This window comes from Mustela erminea, chromosome 7, assembly GCF_009829155.1.
Source record: "Mustela erminea isolate mMusErm1 chromosome 7, mMusErm1.Pri, whole genome shotgun sequence".
In the NCBI taxonomy this organism is placed as follows: Eukaryota; Metazoa; Chordata; class Mammalia; order Carnivora; family Mustelidae; genus Mustela; species Mustela erminea.
Window position 1 is genome coordinate 91353190 of NC_045620.1, and position 17436 is coordinate 91370625.

The window sequence follows — 17436 nt, forward strand, 5'->3', positions numbered from 1 at the left end:
ATGATCTCATATGTGGAATTTAAGAAACAAAACAGAGGATCATAGGAGAAGAGAGGAGAAAATAAAACAAGATGAAACTAGAGAGGAAGATAAGCCATAAGAGAGACTCTTAAATCATAAGAAACAAACTGAGGATTGCTGGTGGGGGTAGGGGGTGGGGGGAGGGGATAATTGGGTGATGGGCATTAAGGAGGGCATGTGATGTAATGAGCACTGGGTGTTATATAAGACTGATGAATCATAGGCCTATACCTCTGAAATCAGTAATACATTATTTGTTAATTAATTGAATTTAAATTTAAAAATAAAGTGGTATTTTATTTAAACCATCATTGTACACAGAAAAATAGGAAGAGCTTTCCAATTTATGTTGTAAACCCATCATAGTTGTCGCAACTTAAAAGCTGTGATGGGGCCTAGGAGATGCTTTTTTTTCTTAATATATAAAGAGGTTTGGGGTTTTGTTTGGACTTTTTGGCAGGGGTTGGTGGCAGTTACTTGCCTATTGTGTTTATTGTCCTTTCCTTCTCTATGGAATTGTGTGATGTCATTATTACAGATGCCCAAGTTCAAGTTTCCATCATTGGGGACGAGGACATTTCAGATAAAAAACAGAAAAAGGAGATATACAATAAAAATACAGTGACTCAGCCTGCCCAATCTGAAGAAAAAGAACCCTTGCAGAAAACCACTGAAGGTAACTGAACTGGATTATCTGTGTATTATTTTATTCTGGCCTTCTAAAATGAGTAGAAACAGAAAAGTATTTTCTTTTCCCTTACTGTCTTCAGCCTTTCACTGTCTTGCTCATATGTGAAATAGGATATTAGTTGCAATGTTTTTGGTATAGATTGGCAGGTAAAACTAACATTTTTAAAGCTCTTTAAGACATTTCTGGACAACTCTGTGACACAAGTTAATTAACACAACTAATCTCATTGCCAGAAATTCACATAATGGACTTTACTGATAAAAAATTCAGTTCCGGGGCACCTGGGTGGCTCAGTGGGTTAAAGCCTCTGCCTTCAGCTCAGGTCATGATCCCAGGGTCCTGGGATCGAGCCCCACATCAGGCTCTCAGCTCCGCGGGGAGCCTGCTTACTCTCTCTCTGCCTGCCTCTCTGCCTACTTCTGATCTCTGTCAAATAAATAAATAAAATTAAAAAAAAAAGAAAGAAAGAAAGAAAGAAAAAATCAGTTCCACAAGATGCTTACTCTTTTTTATTTTTTAAGATTTTATTTATTTATTTATGTGATACACACAGAAAGAGAGATCACAAGTAGGCAGAGAGTAAGGGGAAGCAGGCTCCCCACCGAGCAGAGAGCCCAATGTGGGACTCTGTCCCAGGACCCTGAGATCATCACCTGAGCCGAAGGCAGAGGCTTAACCCACTGAGCCACCCAGGCGTCCCAGATGCTTACTCTTTGATACTGTTGTTGTACATAAACCTTTTTCTCTAGGAATTCAGCTTGTTTACTTCTTAAGTACCTATCCAGTTAATATACTTCCGTAGGATTATGCTAATTTAAAAAAGACTATAATAACATGTTAAAGTTAGGATTTGTTAAAAAAAAAATAGGATTTGTTTTGGTTCTGAGAGATGAAAATAAAGACAAAGTAACATTGTCTTAAAGAGGACAGGAAATTATTTCTCTTTCTTGTAAAAATCCAGGTGTAGACGTCAGTGTACCAAGGAACAAAGCTCTTTCTCTCCTCTTGCTCCAACATTTTTAGCCTCCATTCTCCTGCAGTAGCAATTAGGCCTATATTCCAGCCAGCAGAAAGGAAGAAAGGGACAGAAAAAAGTATATTCCTTCTTTAAATACTTCTCAAAAGTTACATGTAGCATTCCTCTTCCATTCTATTGGCCAGACTTAGTCACATGTTCATACTAAGCTATGTTGCCAAAAGGCTGGGAAATATAATATTTATTCTGATAACCATATGCCCAGTGAAGTCAAGGTTTTTTGTTTTTTTTTTTTAATACAAAAATCTTCGTTTTTGCATGTGAAAGAACGAATCACATATTCATTCTGACAGCTTTACCAAGCCTGGCCACCCAGTAGGTAACACACACCCTTAGTTACTTGGAAGGCTGTTGCCTGGCTCTTTAACTGATCAAGTTGGAGTAAACCCCCAGTTGGACCCCGGCTCCATCTTCCACAAGGACTCCATACTCAGGACATGCTGTGAGGTGGCTGCAATTGAACCTTGTCTCCAGATTATGATGAATCCTGAGATCAAGAGTTGCATGATCTACTGACTGAGCCAGCCACGAGCCCCTCCCTACAAGATTCATCTTCAAAGTTGAATCGTTGCCCTTTTTTTTTTTTTTAAATTTTATTTATTTATTTGACAGACAAGAGATCACAAGTAGGCAGAGAGGCAGGCAGAGAGAGAGGAAGCAGGCTCCCTGCTGAGCAGAGAGCTGGATGCGGGGCTTGATCCCAGGGCCCTGAGAACATGACCTGAGCTGAAGGCAGAGGATTAACCCGCTGAGCCACCCAGGCGCCCCAAATCTTTGCCTTTTTTGCCAGATAGAGGATTTCCATGAATTTGCTGTGATCCGGGGGTGTTCTGTCTTTTCTTTGAGAACCAGCCTTCGGTTAGGGTTATATTTTAGCTGTCTTGTAAAGAAGTCTCTGACTCCCTCTTATACAAAGTCAGAGAATAGGAATTCAGTCTAGGATATGTTTTACAGGTATCTTGGTATGTGCTTACATCAGAAGAAGTCTTCCCAACTAGAAATTTATAACAAAGAACATTAAGACTCCAGAGATTCACTTCTCAGCATGCATTTGGCCCTTAATCATCTCAGGGGGCAGGTGGTCCAGGGTGCTGCAGTAAGTGGGTGGTTCTAGAGGATGAGGACATAAACTAGCTCCCCAAAATCTGTAATCTTAAGCTTTCTAGTTGATTCAAGAAGTGGGTTCTCTGGCTTAATGTCTCCATGAATAACTTTGAATGACGTTAAGACAGGGCATTTGCCAGTCCTGTTGTAGAAGCGTAGCAGTCCTCTGCTCATCAGACTGACAGTTTGTGAAGTTCTCCTTAAACAGGTCCAAGAGGGGCATAGTCTAGAATTGGGTAAACTAGTGGCATCATGGAAGTAACCATACAGTCTGAAAATATTTGGATATCTAAGGTGGGATTGGATTTCTGCTTCTCAGCTGATACTTAGCTCTTACTTTCTCCAGTTGAGCTTTAAGAGAGACTTGAAGAGCTAGGATACACTTGCTTTTTCTCTCCCCAAATAAACATTATTATACATTATTATGTTGCTTTAACCCAGCAGCTGACCAAATCGAAATCTTCCAAAACTAATTGTTTTGTTTTTGTTTTGTTTTGTTGATTCTTCATTTTACTGTTTTGACATGAGTTCCATTTTAAGAATTATTTCCAAGGGCTGATGGCTGGGGTTGCTCTTTGGGGCATTATTCAGTGGCCTAGGATAGGACTAGGGACACTGGTTGCCTGTAATTGGTTCTGCTTTAGATTCTGAACTAGTTAATGGCTGGAAACGAGCTTCTGTGCTCATTAAGAACTCACTGGGAGGAATTTGAAGGACACAAGATCCCCTCAGCCTGTCTACTCTATTGTCAGGGGTTTATTTTAGAGGAAAGGAAAATGGATTTCGGAGGACAGCTGGTAGTCTCTGACAATATTATAAATAGAAACATTTTGGAGCATAATTAGCCACTTCTTTTTTGTGCGTGTATTGCTTGTTTTCACAAGTTATATTGTATTCTGGGCAACATTTCAAAATTTTACCTCCCTTTTTGCGGTTGCTAAATGAATGTTCTAGTAACAGATCCTGTTAATCTCACAATCAGAAAGTTTTCAATGCCCTAAGAATAAAATCTAAACTCTTTTAGTACAGTCTTTCAGAACAGGAAAATCAGCTCCCAAACAACTTTTTAGCTACCTTTTTTTCTTATAAATTCTGTACTCAAACCATACACTTGCTCTGTTTCTTCTATGTTTATTTGCTTTCCTGACTCTCTTGTTTTCGTATGCAGTGACCTTTGCCTAAAATGCCTTTTGTCTTTCTGTCTCAGTGTTTATCCCATTTAGCTATATTCTTCTTTTTTTTTTAATTTTAAGATTTTTTTTATTTATTTGTTTGACAGAGAGAGCACAAGTAGGTAGATAGGCAGGTGGAGGGGAGGGAGAAGCAGGCTCTTTGCCAAGCAGGGAGCCTGATGCAGGGCTCAATCCCAGGATCCTGGGATTATGACCGCTGAACCAACTAAGCCACCCAGGCGCCCCCTCAGTTTAGCTATCCTCTAACACCCAAGTCAATTGTTATTTTACTCTAGAATTCTTTCATGATCCTTTGAGCTAGAAGTAGTTTATCTCTTTCTGAGTACATATACTTCTTTCTCTTAGGTGGTAATTCTTTTTTTTTTTTTTTAAAGAGCAGACTTTTATTTTATTTTTTAAAGATTTATTTATTTATTTGACAGAGAGAGATTACAAGTAGACGGAGAGGCAGGCAGAGAGAGAGAGAGGAGGGAGCAGGCTCCCTGCTGAGCAGAGAGCCCAATGCGGGACTCGATCCCAGGACCCTGAGATCATGACCTGAGCCGAAGGCAGCGGCTTAACCCACTGAGCCACCCAGGCACCCTAATTCTTTTACTTTGTATGACATCTGTTTTTGTATATTTTTATTTATTTTAGAGAGAAAGGGTACATGCACATGAAATTGGGGGTGGGGGAGGGAGAGAATTTTTAAGCAGACTCCCATGCTGAGCATGGAGCCCAGTGTGGGGCTCAGTCCCAAAAGCCTGAGATCCTGACCTGAGCCAGAATCAAAAGTCACCCAGGCGCCCCATGTTTCTGTGTATTTTTTAACTCCAATTTGGAACAGTAGTTTCTAAACACATTTCTAAATGGTCTTTTTATTTATGGTTTTTTTGTTTTTTGTTTTTTGTGGGGATTTTTTGGTCAATACCAGTAACAGTGCCTTTCACCTGTTAGATGCTTGATAGGTATTTAAAAATACTTCTTGTCAACCTCTTGTCTGGCTACTGTGTTAATTTACCTCTCTCAGGTTCTGGTGGTGTTGCGGCTGCAGAGCACTCAGCTAGACTGCAAGACACAAAGACTGAAAGTCTGCCAGACACTGAAGATGTTAAACAGAAAGAGGAGAGCCATACTAAGAGAACAGTTCCTAAGGAAGCCTGGACAAAAGAAAAAGAATCCTTCCAGATAGATATTGCAGGTAATGGGATTGGGGCAGGGGGTTGGGGAGGGGACTACAAAGGGAGTGACAGAGTGAAAGACAAGGTCTGTGTCTGTGTGTTTCCATTTTATTCTTTTTTTTTTTTTAAGATTGATTTATTTGAGAGAGTGAGAGTGAAGTGGGAGCAGTGGGAGGGGCAGAGGAAGAGAGAGAATGCTCAAGCAGATTCCCCACTGAACGTGGAGCCCAATGTGGAGCTCAATCCCAGGACCCTGAGATCATGACCCAAGCCAAAAGCAAGAGTCAGATACTCAACTGACTGAGCCACCCAGGCGGTCCCCCATTTTATTTTTATGATAATGTTCCCTCACAATTTAAATAGAGATCCATTTTTCTTTTTCTTCTTTTTCTTCTGCTATCTCATGCAAATCACTTTATTATGTAAAATAATTGTAACCCCTGGGAAAAGATTTGTGAACTTAGAAACAGGATTACAAGTAAATACTTAAATTAAGGCTGATAATAATAGAAGTATCATGTCTCAGTACTAAAACAGGAGAAAACCTAAAATCTGAAGGCATTTCAGAAGACTGTGATAAAGACTTAAAGAGCCTCAATACAAACTTAAAAAAAAAAAAATAGTAAAAGCCAAGTAAAAGGCCATGTTTACCCATGGCCCCCTATTTCTAACATAAGAGAACATATAGAACATAAGTCATTACTGGGTGCCTGGGTGGCTCAGTTGGTTAAGCAGCTGCCTTTGGCTCAGGTCATGATCCTGGAGTCCTGGGATCAAGTCCTACATCAGGCTCCCTGCTCAGCAGGGAGTCTGCTTCTCCCTCTGCCCCTCCCTTTCTCGTGCTCTTTCTCTCTCTCTCATATAAATAAAATAAGTCATTTCTACCTAGGTGTCAAACTTTACCTCTTAGAGGAAGATAGAACATACCAGATGAGGAAAGAAGTCAAAGAGCTGATCTATTTATATTTGTATTTTGAGTATAGTCCAGTTGCAGCTACTTCACATCAAGATCAATAGATAAGATAAATGAGTCTCCACAGGGTGCCAAGACTACACAGTGGAGAAAGTACACTTCAACAAGTGGTGTTAGAAAACTGGGCATCCACGTGCAAAGGAATGAAGTTGTGAACTCTTGCTTTTTACCATATACAAAAATTAACTCAAAATAGATGAAAGATCAAGTATAACCGCTAAATTAAAAACTTTTAGAAGAAAACAAGGGAAAAAGCTTCATGACATTTGATTTGGCAAGGATTTCTTGGATTTGACACCAAAAGCACGGGCAACAAAAGCAAAAATAAATGAATTATACTACTCAGAATTGAAAACTGCCTTAGAGGGCACAACAGGATGAAAGGCAGCCTAGGGAATGAGGAGAAAGTATTTGCAGATCATGGTTATTGGTTAATATCCAGATTATACGTGGAACTTATGTTATTCAACAGTAAAGAAACCCAATTTAAAAATGGGCAAAGGACTTGAATAGAGTTTTCCTAAGAAGATTTATGACTAGCCATCAAACATATGAAAAGATGCTTGCTATCACTAATCATCAGAGAAATGCAAATCACAAACCACAATGAGATATCACTCCATACCCCATTAGGATGTGAGCAAAAAAATCAGAAAGTAACAATTGTCCCAACAATGCAGAGAAATTAGAACTCTTGTGCACTGTTGGTGTGAATATAATGGTGTTGCAGCCATTGTGGAAAATAGTATCACAGTTCCTCAAAGAATTTGAAATAGAATTACCATGACTCAGCAATCCTACTTCTGGGTATGTATCCAAATAATTCAAACCAAATCCCAGAGACATGTGCATACTTATGTTCATCACAGCATTATTTACAATTAAGTTACAGAAACAACCCAAATGTCCATCAACAGACGAATGGACAAAGAAAATGAGGTACATACATCCAGTAGAATATTGTGTAGCCTTAAAAATGAAGGCAGTCCTCTCTCATGCTACAACATAGATGAACTCACAGACCTTGTGCTAAGTGAAATAAGCCAGTCACAACAGGACAATATTGTGTGTTTCATATCTATGAAGTATGTATCTAAAGTAGTCAGAATTTTAGAAACAGAAAAGTATTTGCATAGGGCTGGTAGAGAGGGCAGAGAAAGAATTGGTGTTTAGTGGATATGGTGTTTAATGTTGCAAGATGAAGATGTTCTAGAATTCTGTGGCACACAATGTGAATATACTTAACACTGCTGAACTATGTACATAAAAATGGTTAAGATGATAAATTTAATGTTGGATGTTTTTTACCACAGTAAAAAAAAAAAAAAAAGATGAAAAAACAAAATTGCAGCTCAGCAATTGGTAGTGTCGGAGACATAACTTGGAAAAAGAACGGTGGAACTACAAGCTGTAAAAACATATTCTATAAGACAGGAAAGTTTTTCCTGAATGTTTTGTGCCATAATAATTACAGAAGACATGAAATGTGTTAAATAAAGTTTAGGTAATAACAAGAGGTAAAGAGATTTAGGAGATCAGAGAACAAATTGAAGGAAAAGAATTGTAACAGAAAAAGGAAATGAAAGCAATTGGAAAAAAATAATTTGAGGAATGACAGTGGAAGTCTAACATAGTGATAACTGTTAGTGTCTCTAAAGAAGACAACAAAAAATAATAAGATATCTAAGGAAAACTGAACCTGTAATTTAAAAGGACATACCCCAGTCCTAGAGAAAAATTTGTATATAGAAATCAACACCCAAACATATACTGGTGACAGTACTGAACTTCAAAGAAAAAGAGCACATTGTACGGACATTTACACAGAAGAAGCAAGGCAAAAAAACAAAATGAAAAATCAGCAAGGAGGCAGGCAGAAAGAAGAAAGGCAGTCTAAAAGAAATATAAGTGAGCTTTTATCTTTTAAGTTGATAAAGATAAATTCAAGATGATAAATTTCATCTTTTAAGTTGATAAATCAAGAAATACATATGTAAGTTATAGTATTTTAAATTATAAAAGTTACATCTAAAAGAATTAAACTAAAAAAAATTAAAGTAGAAAACATCTGAAATATTTAGAAAAATGATAAGAGTCATGGGAGAGTAAGGGGAAGGAAAAAGAAAAAAGTAAATTTGTAACAAAAGAAGAAATACCGGGTGCCTGGGTGGCTCAGTCATTTAAGCGTCTGTCTTCAGCTCAGGTTCTTATCCCAGGGACCTGGGTCAAGCCTCGCATCTGGCTCCCTCTTCCCCTCCCCCTGCTCATGTTCTGTCTCTCTCTCTCTCACCCAAATAAATAAATAAGACCTGAAAAGGAAAAAAATACTATAAAATAGAGAATGGAGAGCATATGAGGCTGTGTAAACATTGGGGCACCTGGGCAGCTCAGTTGGTTAAGCCTCCGACCCTTGATCTCAGCTCAGGTCTTGATCTTGTGGTTGAGGTTTTGAGCCCCACATTGTGCTTCGCCCTTGCTACGGGGGGCATATTAGAAGGAAAACAAAACAACGCTATATACATTTATGGAATAAATTAATCAATTTTTTAACAACTCAGATTGAGTTAAAAACAAACTCAGTTTCATGCTATATAGCAGACACATTAAAAATAAAGTGACTCAGGGGCGCCTGGGTGGCTCAGTGGGTTAAGCCGCTGCCTTCGGCTCGGGTCATGATCTCAGGGTCCTGGGATCAAGTCCTGCATTGGGCTCTCTGCTCAGCGGGGAGCCTGCTTCCTCCTCTCTCTCTGCCTGCCTCTCTGCCTACTTGTGATCTCTCTCTGTCAAATAAATAAATAAAATCTTTAAAAAAAAAAAAGTGACTCAGAATCGTTGAAAGTAAAAGGAAAACTAGAGTCATATCAAAAAGAAATTTGAAGACATGATATTAATATAGACAACACCCAAGTGTTGCAGTAATCAAGGAGGAATATTTTTACACTGATTTGCAATCCACTGTGAGGCTATAACACATATGTCAACCATGGATTAGCATAAAAATATGTATAAAATGAAAATGAAAACGTTTTTAAGTGGGGAGAGAGAACATTGCTTGGGGATGGGAGGAATGCAGAACAGACCATAAACTAACAAAACTCTATAGAGAATCTTCAAGAAGAAATGGACACTACAAAATATAGTAGAAAGGCTGAATACCCATGCTTACCTAATGAGAGATCATAGAAATGAAATTGTTTATAAAAAGCATAGTTAAAAATACATCTGAGAATAATGCAAAAAATGAGGGTGATCTAATAGATCCGTATAAATGTTTGAATGCTTTAAAAAGTCTTGAGAGGGCACCCCAGTGGCACAGTCAATTAAGTGTCTACCTTCGGCTCAGTCATGATTCCAGGGTGCTGGGCTCGAACCCTGCATCAGGCTTCTTGCTATGTGGGAAGTCTGCTTTTCCTTCTCCCTGGAGCTTGTGCTTGCTCTCTATCTTTCTCTCCCTTTCTCTCTGACAAATAAATAAATCAACAGCAAAATGATATACCAGTTGATACCCACTAGAATAGGTACAATAAAAAAAGTTAGGGAGCACTTGGGGAATGCAGTCAGTTAAGCATCCAGCTCTTGGTTTTGGCTCAGGTTGTGATCTCAGGGTCGTGGGATCAAGCCCCATCAGGCTCCACACTCAGCTTGAGATTTTCTCTCCCTCTCCTTCTGTACTTCCTCCCCACACTTGCTTGCTCCCTCAAATAAATAAATCTTTTTTAAAAGTCAGATAATAAGAAGTGTTATTGAGTTTGTTGAGAAATTGGAATCCTCATATACTGCAAGTGGGAATGTAAAATAATGCAGCAACTTTGACAAACAGTCTGAGAGTTCATTAAATGATTAAACTTAAAATTACCATATAACCCAGCAATTCTACTCCTAGGTATATACCCAAGAGAAATGAAAACATATAGCCACACAAAAACTTATATATAAATATGAATATTTATATAGAAGCATTATTTATCGGGCGCCTGGGTGGCTCAGTGGGTTAAGCCGCTGCCTTCGGCTCAGGTCATGATCTCAGGGTCCTGGGATCGAGTCCCACATTGGGCTCTCTGCTCAGCAGGGAGCCTGCTTCCTCCTCTCTCTCTCTCTGCCTGCCTCTCTGCCTACTTGTGATCTCTCTCTGTCAAATAAATAAATAAAATCTTTAAAAAAAAAAAAAAAAAAAAGAAGCATTATTTATCATAGTCAAAAGGTAGAAACAACCCAAATGTCCATTAATGGGCAAATGGATGAAATGTTATGGCATATACATACAATGAAATATTATTCAGCCATTAAAATGAATAAAATATCGCTATGTGTTATAACTTACATGAACCTGAAGACATCATGCTGAGTTAAAAGAAGCCAGTCACAAAAGTCTATATTTTATATGATTCCACAATAATTAATTATTGTATTAAGGTCCAGAATATAGACATCTATAGAGACAAAGTAGATCGGGAGCGAGTAATGAGGGGGTAAGATGGGTGATAGCTAAGGGTATATGTAGGGTTTGTTCTTGAGGATATAAAAACACTTCTAAAATCAACTGTTGATGGCTGCAGACACCTATGAATAGGGTAAAAACCATTGAATTGTACACAATAAACAGGTGAATTGTATGTGCATTATATATCAATAAAGCTCTTTGGAAATGTTCTATGGGCATCTGAAAAATTTCATTTAAAGATAATTTATTTTGGGACGCCCGGGTGGCTCAGTTGGTTAAGCAGCTGCCTTCGGCTCAGGTCATGATCCCAGCGTCCTGGGATCGAGTCCCACATCGGGCTCCTTGCTCCGCAGGGAGCCTGCTTCTCCTTCTGACTCTGCCTGCCACTCTGCCTATGCTCGCTCTTTCTCTCTCTCTCTCTCTGACAAATAAATAAATAAAATCTTAAAAAAAATTTATTTTTTTTAAAGATTTTATTTATAGATAGACAAATCATTCCTAGAATATCATAAACCACTGAAAACAACACAAGAAGTAACAGACAATCTGAATGGACTGAAAATAAATGATGAGTTTGAGTTAGTAATTTAAAAAAATTACCTACAAAGGAAAGTTCAGTCCCAGACACCTTCACCCTTGAATTCTACCAACATTTAAAGAATTAAAACTAATTTTTTACAAGTTCTTCTAAAAAATAAAGAGAAGGGAACACTTCTCAATTCATCTTAAAAGGCTAGTGTTACCCTGATAATAAAATCCAACAAAGACATGACAAGAAATTAGACTGAGATCTCTTATGAATATGGACACAAAAAGCCTCAATAAAATACCAGCAAACTAACATCTAATAACACATAAAAAATATTATATACCTTCGGCAAGTGAGATTTATCCCACAAATACAAGATTGGTTCAATATCTCAAAATCAATCATCAAACTAAAACACAAACTCACTTGATCATCTCAAAGTCACAGAAAAAGCATTTAACAAAATCCAACCTCCTCTTTCCCCCACTTTGTTGATAAAGACATTCAACAAACTAGGAATAGATGGGAACTTCCTCAATCTGGTAAAGGGCATCTATGAAAAATCCACAGCTAAAACCATATTGTGTTTAAGACAGAATGTCAGCAGTGCCTGAGTGGCTCAGCTGGTTCTTCCTTCGACTCAGATCATCATCCCAGGGTCATGGGACTGAGCCCCGCATCAGGCTCCCTGATCACTTTCTAGATCTAGAATGCTGACATTAGTTTTATATTTATCAGTAATAATTTGGTTCTCTATTTCATTTTTTATATGAGTCTTCTTAGTTTTTTTTCCTTTAGTTGATCTAGTTAAAGTCTGTCTATTTCGTTAATCTCCTGTGAGAACCAGCCTTTGGTTTTGTTTTGTCCTTTTTTATTCTCTATTTCATTAATATCTACTCTGATCTTTATAATTTCCTTCCTTCTGTTTGCTTTAGTTTTAGTGTGCTCTTTTTCTAATGCTTAAGGTGGAAGTTGAGGGTTTTTTACTTGAGATCTTTCTGCTTTCTTTTTATAGGCATTTACAACCATAAATTTTCCCAAGATATAGCTGTACCTGGGGCATCTGGGTGGCCCATTTGGTTAAGTCTCCCAACTTTTGGTTTCTGTTCAGGTCTTGACCTAGGGGTCATGGGATCAAGCCCTGCATCAGACTCCTCACTCAGATTTATTTGTCAGAGAGAGAGAGAGAGCACAAGCAGCAGGCAGAAGCAGGCTCCTCGCTGAGCAAGGAACCTGATGTGGAATTCGATCCCAAGACCCTGGGATCGTGACCTGAGCTGAAGGCAGACACTTAACCCACTGAGCCACCCAGACATACATCCCTCAAAACTATCTTCTAGGGGCGCCTGGGTGACTCAGTAGGTTAAAGACTCTGCCTTTGGCCCAGGTCATGATCCCAGGGTTCTGGGATCGAGCCCCACATTGGGCTCTCTGCTTCTCCCTCTCTCTCTCTCTCTCTGCCTGCTGCTCTGCCTACTTGTAATCTCGATCAAATAAAATCTTAAAAAAAAAAAAAAACTATCTTCTAACACTTATCAGAGTTGACATGGCAGTTAAACATCTTCAGGTCCCAAAAACAGGGTGAAAGCAGGAATGCACCATAGAGATAATTAAGCACTAAAGCAGACTGTCACCCAAAGGTTTCAGCTGAATTCTTTAGATCTGGGATTTTTTTTCTTTTTGTTTTGTGGTGAGCAACAAAGCAGTTTATTGAGTGATAGTGAAGTTTATTGAGCAATGGTACAAAGCTCCCAAAGAGAGAGGGGATCTGAGAGGGTTGCCCTGGGATTTAATTTTAATGTCTACATGAAGTCGGGAACAAAATATAGAACTTAAGGCACACTAATGGTGGAAAAGTCCTTCTTGGGTTTCCAGTAGGCTGCAATCTAAGTAAAATAATAAATAAGAAATAAACACATCCGTGCAAAAGAATAAAACAAGGAAGTTCGCCTGTCTCAACCTTAGTAATGAGTTCAGGGAAAGAAGGCAGTGGCAAATTTATCCTGAAATTTGTAACTGCAGACCAACTTTTTGCACTGGTACGATTTATTTGCAATGGACTACGTGTTATCTGAAAATTCTCCAGCCCAGAATTTTATTTAAAATGGCCCTAGCTTCGTAGTGCCAACTCATATGCCTGAAGGCTGAAGCAGATACACATCTCTCTGAAGAAATTTCAACTGGGACCTCAAAATATTCCCCCAAATACCAAACTCATAAGCACCAGGAGTGAAAAAGCATAAAAAGTAAAAATTAAAAGCAGAAATGAAACCCACAAAAACATATTTTCAGGGCTCCTGGGAAAATAGGCTGATTCTACAGTTAGAGCAAAAAAATAAAGAAGAGCCAGGAGCGTCTTTAGTGCTGGAAAGTTAGAAAACCTGACAATGATAAGTATGCCAAGGGGACACAAGGGCCAAGTAAAAGAACTGCCAGTGATGAAAGTTGCCACAAGTTGAGCAGCATAGTAATACTGAATAATAACCGAAGGGTAAATATTTTGTTAACCTTTTGTAAGAACCAGCCTTTAGTTTCAGTTGTTTTTGTCCTTTTTTATGAATCCATATTAATATATATAAACAATTAAAGAAATCAATAAATAATGGGAGCAAATAGGTAATTCTGTGCAGAATTCCAGATGTCTGAATATGTATGGAGTATATAGACACTCCACCCTTAAGGAGACAGAGCATAACTCCTTCCTTTTTAAGAGTGGATTGCTCAAAGTAAACTCCTTCCCAGCAGTTTGGCATAGGAAGGGGACAGAAGTTAAGTTTATAGTGAAGAACACTGACAAATACTACCTCGGCCAGGTAGTCAAAGTTAACATCAACAGTGATAATTCACGCTGATGGTATGTTCCCTTAATATGTGATAAGAATGGCATTTTAAAGTCTTCCTCCCCAAAATGTATGACACCAGCCTAGTTGTGAGAAAAACATCGAAAACCCAAATGAACATTCTATGAACTATTTGATCAGTACTTGTCAAAACTGTCAGGGCCATGAAAAACAAGAAAAATTTGGGAAACTGTCACAGACCAGAATAACCTAAGGAGATATGATAACTAAATGTAATGCATATTTCTGTATGGGATCATGGAATAGAAAAAGAACATTAGGTATAAACTAAGGAAATCAGATAGTGTGTAGACCTTGGTTAATAACCATCCATCTTTATTGGTTCATTAAACGTAAAAAAAGTGCTACATTGATGGAAGGTGTTAATAGAAGAAACTGCGCATGAATTATAGAAAAGTATTTGTACTGTGTTCACAGTATAATACAATAGACTAAACTATTCTAAATCAAAAGGTTTAAAAAAAGTCATGCGTAGTAAAAAAAATCAGGCATGTTGTGATGAGCACTGGGTATAATACACAATGAATCGTTGAACACTACATCAACAATTAATGATGCACTATATGTTGGCTAACTGAACATAATTAAGAATAATATAAATAAACATGCATCCATATGGATTTTAAAACAGATAAGATACATTATTCATTGATTAGATAATAAGAAAAGGGGAGGCTGTTCTTTATAGTACAGTGCCAACTAAATATAGGAGGAAAAATAGAGTTAGAAAAACTTCTTAGTAATAATAGATTTAAGCAAGAATCATCAGTGGATGATAAAACCAGTGAGTGAAAACTTACCGGGGAGAAGGGTATTTTATTCAGCCTCAAGATATCCCGCAATATCTTCCCACATTGCTCATTAATTTCAAAGGGAAAAAAGTTTACCTTTGCAGTAGAGAACTTTGGACATCAAAATTAACATCCACCAGTAATAAGAAACATTGAAATTGAGTACTTCACATGCGATGTACTTAGGACACATCACTCCAATAGAAGTATTCAAAATGCATAACTTTAATCACAGTGAAACTCACAGAAACTCAAATTGAAGGACTCAAATTAAAGGATATTCAACAAATAACTGGTCAGTCCTCTTAAAAAATGTAGGTGTTGTGAAGAACAAAAGCTGAGAAACTATCCTAGATTAAAGGATACTAAAGAGACATGGCAGCTAAATGTAGTCGTGATCCTAGATTGGACTCTAGCCCAGGGAGAAAAATTACTACAAAGAACAGTTTGGGGGAAATTGCTGAAATTTGAACATAAACTTCACTTTAGTATCATATCAATGGAAAATTAGATGGGTTTGATAATGGTATGTAAGAGGTTACTTTTCTTTCTAAGGTATACATCCTATAGTAGTGGATAGGCAAGGTGAACCTTTTTATTTTGAGGTAGTTCCACTTGTTTATTTTTGTTTTTGTTGCCTGTGCTTCTGGGGTCATATCCATGAAATCATTCCCAAGATCAGTGTCATGAAGCTTTTCCCTTTGTTTTCTTCTTGGAGTTTTATAGTTACAGGTCTTACATGTAAGTCTGTAATCCATTTTGAGTTGATTTTTTAAGATTTATTTATTTGGGAAAGAGAGAGAGCATGAGCGGGGGAAGGGACAGAGGAAGAGTCTGACACACTGACTTTCTGCTGAGCAGGGAGCCTGACATTGGGTTCGATCCCAGAACCCTGAGATCATGACCTTAGCCGAAGGCAGACGCCTAACCAGCTGAACCACCCAGGCACCCCATATGTTGATTTTTGTGTATGACATAAGGTCAGGGTCCATTTCATTCTTTTGCCTACAGATACCTAGTTTTCTAACACCATTTGTTCAAGAGGCTGTTCTTTCCCCTCTGGGTATTCTAAGCACTCTGATTGAGGATCAGTTTATCAGAGTTGGGTAAACTTATTTCTGGGCTCTCTGTTCTTTTGGTCCCAAGTAACTTTTCCTACCTTATTTTATCTACTGCCTTTACTTTGCAAATTGTATAACCACATAAACTGAATGTTTACACTCAACTGTTTGCTTAATGCTTCCTGCTTTTGTGCCTTTGCTCATGCTACTTAATGAAACAAGGGGAAAGGCCAGCATGATTGGAATATAATTATCAAGAAGGATAGTAATGCATGGTGAGATACCTGTACACCTTATTAAGGAGTTTGAGTTTTGTTCTAAGAGTAAGAGAAAGTTGTTAAATAGAAAATGGTAGGTCTAATTTACATTTTTGAAGATTACTCTTTGAAGAACAGATTGGAAGAAGACAGGAGTGACTGCCTTTTTTTCTTTTTCCCCTAATTACTCTGGCCAGGACTTCTAGTAGTATGTTGAATAAAAGTGGCAAGAGTAGGTATCCTTGTCTCGTTCTTGATCTTAAGGAAAAAGCTTTCAGTTTTTTACCATTGAGTATAATGTCAGTTATGGTCTTGTCATGTATGACCTGCATCATGTTGATGTCGATTCCTTCTATACCTATTTGTTGAGAGTTTTTGTCGTAAGTACGTATTGAATTTTCTCAAATACTTTTTCTGCATCTCTTGAGATATATTATTTTTATCCTCCTTTTTGTTAATTTGGTGTATCACATTGACTGTGGATATTGAACCATCCTTGAATCCCTCCAGTAAATCCCACTTGATGATGATGTATGATCCTTTTTATATATTGTTGAATTTGGTTTGCTGATATTTTTGAAGATTTTTGCTCCTGGGTTCATTAGGAATATTAGCTTGTAATTTCCTTCTCTTGTAGTGCCCTTGTCTGGGGTCAGGGTAATAGTGGTCTCATAAAATGAGTTTGGAAGTGTTCCCTCCTCCTCGTACTTTTTGGAAGACTTTGAGAAGATTTTGTATTCTTTAAATATGTAGTAGAATTTACTCGTGGAAGCCGTCTGGTTCTGGGCTTTTATTTGTTGGGAGGTTTGAGAGTCTTTTTATACTTTAGCTATAAAAACAGATGCATCTATCTTATTGTAGTCTGGGGAAATTGTCTTAGGGATTCTCAGAGTAAAGAAAATTCTGGTTGCCAATAATCTATACAGTGGGCGAAAAGGATCCCATAGTCACAGTTGTTACTTTGTTGCATATCTATCTTTGTTTCCCCATATGACTTAGAACTCCAGAAACGGGTATATTAGTATTTACAGTTAGGGTTTATAATTGTAAGATGTTCTTATATCTAAAAATGCCTGTTTTATTATAGAATAATGGCTGTCAGAAATTGGAGATGATGGTAAATTTTAGGTTGGGTGTATTTTACCACAATAAAAAAAATTGGGAGGAAACGTAAAGATGGTTCAGAGAAAGGAATTTTAAAAGCCTCTAAGACATATGAAGAGGTTTTTTTTTTAATCCCACCTGTTTAATTACTGATGATGAAAATGAAGTCTCAGATTTCTTAACTGAAAATAAGGTTAACAGTACCTCTCTCTCA

General features: G+C 37.8%; 1 protein-coding gene and 1 pseudogene across 8 annotated transcripts in view; one reads left to right on the plus strand and one right to left on the minus strand.

The window, feature by feature from the left end:
- Positions 1 to 17436, plus strand: part of ALMS1 (ALMS1 centrosome and basal body associated protein) — a 202152-nt gene that overhangs the window by 146400 nt on the left and 38316 nt on the right. For all 8 annotated transcript variants that reach the window (XM_032352471.1, XM_032352467.1, XM_032352468.1 and 5 more), the window contains 2 exons: positions 560 to 697; positions 5055 to 5225. In XM_032352471.1, coding sequence (XP_032208362.1) covers positions 560 to 697; positions 5055 to 5225 — 309 coding nt within the window. The remainder of the gene's footprint in view (positions 1 to 559; positions 698 to 5054; positions 5226 to 17436) is intronic.
- Positions 874 to 4652, minus strand: LOC116595760 (annotated as a pseudogene).